Genomic DNA, 8,541 nt, shown 5'->3' on the forward strand with positions numbered 1-8,541 from the left:
GTGAGAGAAGAACAACCTTCAATCAAGAACATCTGGGATGCTCCGAGTATCTCAAACCCACTGTTGTAAGCTCCCATCATCTGTGTGATCACCGTGGAATCGTGGCTGTTGGTCTTCCAACACTTCTCTCTCACCCTTCCAACGTTTTGTTCTTCTAATTCTTCTCTCTCTTCATACCTCGTTCCCCGACGACGGACACATCTGCATGCAAGGATGATTGACACTGTACCACGGCCACGTGTGGGCAGGGTGTGCAGGAGCCCGAAGGCCTGTGGCATCCAATCACTCCTCTCAGATAACTCTGTAGGCAAAGCCCAGTAAATGAAGCGAAGCGTTCCTTCCTCGCTTCCTCCATGTACACAGTACGTTCCGGTGCAGTCATTGAAGCTTCGCTTCAATTATGGGTTAGCAGCCGCTCTCTTCCTAGCGACGCCTGACTTGCCGAAGCCACCGATGAGAACGTTATGGAACCAGAGTCCTCGAGACACAGTGGCGGTGGTGGTTGGCGGCACTCAGGAGCTTGCTTCATAGTCTACGAGGATATGTCTACAAGGGTACCGCACCCGAAAATTGCCGACTGGCATCCCCTCGGTCAGCCCGTCACCCGATGCCCCTTACGCATACTTGTAGGATTATTTACTCTCTATCCAGGACCTGCGAGAACCATTGATCCAGGTCGTCCAACTCTCTCTTCTCCTTGATGACGTCGTATGTGGAGAGCCGTGGTGGGTGCCCGGCTTCGACCACCGGTGTGAAAGGACGCCCTGGACTACCTTCGTTGATTTTGCCCATGTCCCAGCAACAGATAAAGGAGTCCTCCATCTCGCTCACCGCCTTGAGCAGCTGCTGCACCGACCAGGTAGGCGCTCGTCCTTCTCCCTGTTGCCGGAAGATGGGGTCCGATGCGCATAGGCAGTCCTGGAGATACGTATGCCGGAACGCCGCATGCTCGCCCTCATCGTACGGCGATGGGAGATAGTCCCCGGTCAGCCGCCTTCTCGTCCTGTGGTCGTCCCGTAGCTGCTGGGTCTCGTACGGGGACACCATCGTGGAGAACCACATCACTCGCCTCGTGAGGCCTCGTGCCAGGTGCGACTTGGTGAAAGCGAAGATGGACTGCGGGCCAGGGTAGGGAAGGATCCATCGGGTCACGAGGACCAGCTGCAGCAGGTCTTGGAACCATTCGTGTGCCGCTTCCTCCCCGAGGAAATGGCTGATCATGAGGAATATCCGCTGGGTCGCGACGCGGTAGTTGTTGGCCGACCAGCCGGAGCGCTGCTTTTTGTCTCGCCACTCGAACAGGAACTCGATGAGGCCGACCGGCGTGGTAATGGCGGATTTGTTTCCGACGACGATGTGGGGGCCGCAGGGGTTTTGGTCGTCGCCGATCCCGCGGTCGAAAAACAGGCTGGACATGCTGTCCCAGCAAAAGGTGGGTGGGTTCCCCGCCGCCAACGTGGTGGCGGCCGTCGGCGTGAGCTCTTCGTACTTTCTGTTCTGCTCGTGCACCTCCTGCCAGACATCGAGGTCGAACTGTCGGAGGACCAGGCAGTGGAGGAAGTCGAGCCAGGTCGCTAGCGCGGCGGGGCGGGCCCGGAGGTTGTGATCCTGAAACCACGTTTGGGCCTGGAGCAGCTGGACGTGTATGTTGCGGACTTCGCGGACGGCCTTCCACCGTCTCCGGTATTCGGCGTGGAGGAGGAGATTGCCGACCAGGAGCCGGCGGGTGATGGGGCCCCGAAAGCGCCAGGACTCCCACTGGAAGAGCCCAGCACGCCACCACCCAAACCCGTGTCGCTGCATCGAGCGGTACATGCCGAGACCGGTCCGCTGCCGCTCTCGTCTGCGCAGGCCGTTGGCGTCGGCTGCTTCGGCCGCGGCACCGGCGCCGTCGCCCTCTTCGGCGTCCTGCTCTTGCACCTCGTGGGGGACCCATTCTACCTGCGTCCACTCGTCCCCGAAGAGGACGGGTTCCTTGAACAAGGGATTGCTGTCGTAGCAGTACCGAAGGCCTCGGAGGGCGATTACCATGGGGACCGTCTCGGCGAGGGAGAACATGGGCCCCGCGCGGCCGAGAATGTACTCGAACAGGAGGCAGTGGCGATTGATCTGCCCTCGGAGGAAGTGGAGGACGTCGTCGGTCGGGACGGAAAACCAGGGCAGCGAGACATGCTCACGCGTCGGGAGGACGACCGAGTCCCAGTCCGCCAGGACCTGCCGCAGGAGCGGGAGGGAGATGCGATGCTCTTCGCGGGTGCCGAACGAGCGGTTGTGACACTCGCGGAGGTTGAGGGAGGCCCGCTGCTTCGAGAGGACGTAGGCCTTCTTGAGGGCTGCTTGGTCAGCGACGGTGGCCCGGCCCGCACGGCGGAGCTGCCGCAGGTACACGGGGTCGATCGCGAGATTTTCGTACACAGGGGGCTGCAGGGCATAGACCTTCTGGGCATCGAACGGCGCCTTGATGAGGTTGTAGTACTGCGAGTAGACCAGCCCGCCCGTGACCTCGACACCGTTGGGGGCGGACGTCATGGTGATGTTGCCGACCTCGTCGGTCATCGCCCAAGGGTAGAAGGCGATCAGAGGCTTCCGGCGGGGCTGCCTGCTATCGTCTTGGATCCTGCGGCGCTTTGGGTGGTTGAAGAGCGTGCGGCCACGTGCGATGCTGTGTTCTTGCCAGTCGTGGCGGTCTCGGTCCTCCGCTGGATTGACGTCGGCGTCTTCGTCCGCTTGCCGTGGACGCTCTCCTTCGCTGGGAGTTCCGTCCCGCGAGTCGTTTTCCCGTGCGTTGTCGGAAACGGCTTCTTCCTCGGCCGCTGCGCACTCGGCGAGCCATCGTTCTCGATCGTCGATCGCGGCTTGCAGGCAGCATTTGCGGTATAGGAAGGTCTCGGCCGGCCGCTCGCCGGTGTCAAAGGGGAGACCGCAAGCTTGGGCGGTCGTCTGCTTGCCGAGGTCGACGAACACGCGCTGCGGGTCGAGAAAGTCCTGGCCGAAACATCGATCCCAGTGGCCTAGAAACTGCTGCACGACGGTAGAGAGGGCACCGTCCAGCGCTGCGGGGTCGCCGGACGCTCCGGAGGTCATGAACTGGATCTTGGTGTTCTTGCAGGTGAAGTAGACGACAAAGTCGCTAAAAAGCTCCTCGCACTCGGGGTTTTCTTGGATCTTGGCTGCGATCGCGGTCGTCAACCTCCGGATGGTCGGGGCGCCGAGATGCAGGCCGACGATCTGACGCCGAGGGACTACGACGTCGCTACTACTACCCGTCTGCGAGGTGGTAGCGGCGCTGGGGGCGCGGGCGGCATGCTCTGCCGGCGCGGAGCTTAAGTGGGCTGCGGCGCGACGGGACTGCGGGAGGTGCTGAAGGATGTTGGCATCGGGGACGGCTCGGCCGTTCTCATCCCGCGTGGTAGCGGCGTCTAGGAGGGCGGGGAGGACGACGGCATCCGTCCAGAGAGAGAATTGGTCGGCCGACATGAGCGTCGGGTCCGCGGGCCCGGCCCGGCCCGCCAGGGGGTCTTTATACAGGCGAGGGAAGAAGATGTACACCATCATGACCTCCCAGCCGATGACCTGACCAAAGGCGTAATGAGGGATGGTGTGGAGAGGCACGACTCGCCACTGGCCGTCGGGCGATGTGGCGGCGGGTGGGACCGAGAGGCCGAGGTGGACGTTGGACCTGATGTTGAAGTTGGGGTACATGTCCGGAAACCACCGGATCCCTTGGCGGGCGGCCGCGAGAGACGTGCCAAAGGCGCACACGCTGTCGACGTCAAACGACGTTAGGAAGGGTTTGGCGTTGCCAGTGGTCTGGCTGTGGTGAGTCGACATGCAGAGGCGTGGTGGCGCGTCACCCGCGCGTCGAGCATCGTACCCTTCAAAGGCAATGCGGCATTCGAGGCCCGGAGGATAGCTACGAAGCCCAAGGCGCCCGGAGTCCAGGGCATTGGGGAGGGTGAGCCCCGTGCCGTCCTCGTCCAGATCAATCGGCTCGGCGTCGCCTGGAGCGAACGGAGGGAGATCGGAAGACGGACGGGGGCGGCTCCAGAGCGTGTCGGCAATGTCGCGGAGGGAACTGCAGGTCGGAGAGACATTGTCGTGAGCGTGCAGAGCGAGGTGCTGCTCCGTCGGCCCGTCGGTCAGCTGGTGCTGCCCGGCGGGACACGACGGAAAGCGCTTCAGGCTCTCGATCAGGTAGATGTGCAATGGTTTCCGAGGTGCCAGGCGTGCTGCATCTACGGAGGGATGTCCTGCGGCCGGTAAGGATCGCGACCCGCCTGCAGGAGGGGTCCTTCGAACTGGTGCCGGACGCGCTGCTGCGGCGGTGGCGTCTCGGACGGTCGGTGCCGCAGTCGTTGCGCCTGCGACGGCTTCGGCCTCGTCGGGATTGGAAGTCTGCGACGTGACGGGGAGGGGTGACGACAAGAACCCTGTGGCGCTGCCGAGGTCGGGAGGCAGCGATGCACTGCGACCGTCATCACTCCGCCGGGTCAGCCTGGCGGTGGGAGAGGCGCTGGCAAACATGGCTTGGATATCGCGAGTGCCGACCGCAGCGCGCTGCAACGAGGCCGATGAGCGGCTCTGTCGCAGGCCTTGCAGTGCACGGACCGGCGTCCGCGGCGAAGCCGAGTGCTGGTGGGAGCGGTTTGTGCTGCTCTGGGCCAGACTGTCCGCGCCGAGGGCCAAGGTTGGGCTGGGCTGTGGAGAGGCTCGTCGGGATGGGCCACCCCGTGGAGGCTGCGAGTTGGGGTTCGGTGATACGGTGCGTAGTTGTCGTTCGACAAGTTCGGCAAGCTGCGCCTCGGTCTCCTCCCGCTCTTCCAGCTGTGAAGCGAGTTGTTGGGGGTCTGTGCCGGCTGGAAACAGGTCGTCGAGATAGAGATCTTGGAGTTGTGGGTCTCCGCGCTTCGCATGATCCGCCGGAACGAATGTCGAGCCGCTAGTGCTTGCGGCAGTAGGAAAACCGAACTCGTTGAAAGTCTGCTGGTGGGCCTGGGGCTGCGACGCATGCCGTTGCGGCTGGCTTCGAAGAGATGGTAATGGCGGTGGCGGGAGTGGTGGGACGGGTGCATGGTGGTCGGCTGGGAGTGGCGTTTGACCATCGGTAATCAGGCCGACAGAATGGTTGGTGGTATGGAGCTGAGTCTGTGGCGGAACTGGCTGGTAATAGCAGATGGTGAGACCATCGGCTGGGGCAGCTGCTCGTCGGGCGCGATACCGTCGCTGAGCCTCTCGATGCGCGGCACGCCTGTCTTCTTCAGAAGCATGTTTTGGTGGGCGAGGCATTGTGACGAGACAACCGTTTGCACGAGGTAGATTGTGCAGTCAACGTGTTGTGGAGAATCTAAGTGCGAGAAAGCGGGCATGCAGTTCCGCCGAAAACTCAGCTCATGCCACCAGCCGTCCTGTCGGCCTGATTACCGTGGCAGGCGCAATAGAGAGATCGAGTATGCAAAATCGTGTCGGTGTGGTGGAGGTTTTGCCGAACGGGTGTCCATCACCCGGCAGTGCGGCGGTTGCCGTAAACGGGTTTCCATCACCCAGCAGTGGGACGTAGTTGCTGTCGGAACCACTACGGGGCAAACGAAGGTAAAAACGAACAGTGGTCGCATGTGACGAATCTCGGTCCCAAACCACTGAAAGGGACTTCTTGAAGGTATCTCTTGACAACGGGATGAGGTTCGGTGGAGTCAAAAGGTTCACAACAAGCAATGTCAAAAGGTACTGACAATCTTGCACTTGAATTGCTTACTGGAGAACTCCCAAAGCCCTCCAGAATGAATGACTATATACTGTACTAACTGGCTATTCTGTCTGTTGCTGGGATCGGTGGGACCGCTCGACGTTCTCCCCGTTCCTTTTAGGAACGTTGCCAAGTCCTGGCGTCCCACTCTGATTGGTCTGCAGCCCCGGTTTCAATGAATGGTTCGGGGCGTTTCCCGTGCGCCCCTTCGGGTCGTCGCACATGGCCGAGTCGTGACATCGCAGAGTGTCACGACGACGGCAATTGGTTGTCCATGGTATTAATTGTGTTCTGTGTTCTGTGCAAACTGTCAGATGTTCCGGACAGCCTCCAAGGTGTCCATCACCAGCGACATGTGGGTCCGTCTTCGCACCCCTGGATGAGAGTTCACGTTCCAGGAGTTGCCGGAAACGGGTTTCTATCACCGGGGAAGTGAAGTGGAGGGGTTTCTATCACCGGAGTGGGGCGACTGCCGCAAACGGGCTTTTATCACCCGAAAGAGTGGGGCAATTGCCGAAAACGGCTTTCTATCACCCAAGAAGTGGGGCAATTGCCGAAAACGGCTTTCTATCACCCAAGAAGTGGGGCGATTGCCGAAAACGGATTTCTATCACCCCGGGGCCCGCCGTCGCGGGCCAGCGGTCTTGGCAGCCATCTATCTTCAACCTCAATCGGCACTTTGAAGAGCAATTGCTCAACAGCCAAGACACTTAACAGAATGAAAACACATCGATTGAAAATCTCAGGTGATTCTGGTATAATTGTCGTTTTTGTTAAATAATTCTTTGCTGATTTGGTCTAACCCTAAGCCCCTATATGGTGAGGGACTCCTAATCCACGATAATTAATATCGAAACTCATCTCTACCCTTTCTATACTTCAACCTTTTCTCCCCTATATACTCCATATCCTTCCCCCCTAAAAAATCGCCCTCTATCCTTCAACCCTTTTCCGTCCTATCTCCTTTTACCCTACCCTCCCCTTATTGCTTTATATCTACCCCCCTTTTCCTCCTTCTCCAACCATTATTTCTTCTTAAAATCGTTATCTTCTTCATTCCAATTCTCCTTTACTACTTGTTCTGCCTTCATTTCCAACTCTCATCCTCAATACCTTTCAATTTCACTTCACCCCATCACTCCTTCATTTCCATCGTCAATCATATCACTATCAACCATCTTTTCATCCCAAATTCATACACCATACAACTCTTCTTTCTTTTCTCCCTCTCTTTTTTTCTCTCAACCCTCTTCTTTTTCCAACCTATTTCATGCTTATCTTCCTTCTTTCAACCTTCTTCCATTCTATCGTTTCCTCCTTTTTTTCCCTTCCCTATACCTCTTTCTCTCTTTTTTTTCCTCTTTTTTTCCTTCTTTGTTTCCTTTGTATTGATTACTGCACTCGCCTATCTATTAAGCCTATCTCGCCTGATCTCCTCCGTATAATTCCATAACCTCTATGTTACTTAAAACTCTACTACTGCTTGAACCCTCAACATACTAACTCCGAATCCTAATACGTTCTTCGCTGTAAATATCTATGCTATACTATACCTAAACTTAACTGCTTGTGAAACCTTAATTTCATATGTCTATTCCAACGATACACTTATCTTACTCTTCTAACCCCATCCTTATTTTTCTATTATATCCCTAACTTTATTATCGTGTACAACCCTAACCCTGTTTTTCATTCTAATCCTAACCTTATTCTTCATTTCAAACCCTAATCTTGGTTTTCAAAACAAACTCTAACCGTGTTTTCTACTCTAACCCCGATCCTGTATTCCTTTCTAATCCTAATCTTATCTTCCTCTTGTTTTCCTAATCAAACCCTAATCTTGTTCTCTATTCTACTCCTAATAATTTTGATACTTGTTGAACTTTAACCATATTTTTCTTCTAAACTCTAACTAATATAATTTTTCCTAATCTCTAACCTTATACTATAATTCTAACGCTGATTTCCTCTTCTCTGCTAACTTGAATCTATTTTCATTCCTAACTCTCCTTTACCATTTATCGCTAATTTGATCTTGTTCTTCAATTCTCACTCTAATCTTATTTTAACTCTCTAATCCAACTATATTTTCCCTATTCTACCTCCAACCTTGCTCTTCTCTATATTCCAATAACTTTACTCTTTTGTAATTTAAATATCAATCTCTATATGTCTATCATTGCTTGATACTCGCCTACTTCACCTCCACTACTCCCGTCTAATCAAACCATTTAACTTACTGGTGGTGTTTACTTACTAAATCGAATCTATTCTTATTCTACTCTTTCTCATTCCTAATCTCCTTATCCTCCTACTCCTTCTTATACTTCGCTCTTTTCTACTTTGACCTCTCCGCTATCTCCTCTATTGGCTTCCCACTCCGGTAATATGATACTACCTGTACTATACTCGCCTTACTCGCCTCTCTAATGCGCCTATCTCGCCTACGTCCCTCCGTAATCTCGCAACCGCCATTCTGCTCTGACCTATACTACCGCTCGCATCCTCGGTTATATCGACTTCTAATCCTAACGTATTCATTGCCCTATATATCTACTCTCTATAATTTTTATTTCAACACATGTACTGTTACTAACTAACGTACTTGCATAACGAGTGGCGCAGCATAACGAGTGGCGCACTTTCTTCCTCCAACAACCACCTAACTTCATCACGAAATTTCTTCCACAACACAACATGGAATCTCTTCCAAAAGAAAGTCGTATGATCCTTGCGCTCGAAGCTCTTAAAAATGACCCTAATCTTTCCGTACGAAAAGCTGCTACAATCTACGAGAT

General features: G+C 55.3%; 3 protein-coding genes across 3 annotated transcripts; 1 reads left to right on the forward strand and 2 right to left on the reverse strand.

The window, feature by feature from the left end:
* Positions 1 to 815: 815 nt before the first annotated feature.
* Positions 816 to 1,719, reverse strand: N657DRAFT_606889 (uncharacterized protein; the record flags this gene model as incomplete). The annotated part of the gene is made up of 1 exon (XM_062790231.1): positions 816 to 1,719. A coding segment is annotated over exon 1 (600 nt), but the record flags the coding sequence as incomplete, so codon positions are not given.
* On the reverse strand, positions 1,675 to 2,610 carry N657DRAFT_606891 (uncharacterized protein; the record flags this gene model as incomplete). Its single annotated transcript, XM_062790232.1, has 2 exons — positions 1,921 to 2,610; positions 1,675 to 1,830 (listed from the first exon to the last, which is right to left on the reverse strand). Coding segments are annotated over exons 1-2 (792 nt in total), but the record flags the coding sequence as incomplete, so codon positions are not given.
* Positions 2,611 to 5,735: 3,125 nt separating this feature from the next.
* Positions 5,736 to 6,573, forward strand: N657DRAFT_465211 (uncharacterized protein). Its single transcript, XM_062787509.1, has 2 exons — positions 5,736 to 6,157; positions 6,187 to 6,573. The coding sequence occupies exons 1-2, from the start codon at positions 5,919 to 5,921 to the stop codon at positions 6,455 to 6,457; spliced, it is 510 nt and encodes a 169-aa protein (XP_062641758.1). The 5' UTR covers positions 5,736 to 5,918; the 3' UTR covers positions 6,458 to 6,573.
* Positions 6,574 to 8,541: the final 1,968 nt, after the last annotated feature.

The sequence above is a fragment of the Parathielavia appendiculata genome (genome assembly GCF_033297405.1).
Source record: "Parathielavia appendiculata strain CBS 731.68 unplaced genomic scaffold N657scaffold_75, whole genome shotgun sequence".
In the NCBI taxonomy this organism is placed as follows: domain Eukaryota; kingdom Fungi; phylum Ascomycota; class Sordariomycetes; order Sordariales; family Chaetomiaceae; genus Parathielavia; species Parathielavia appendiculata.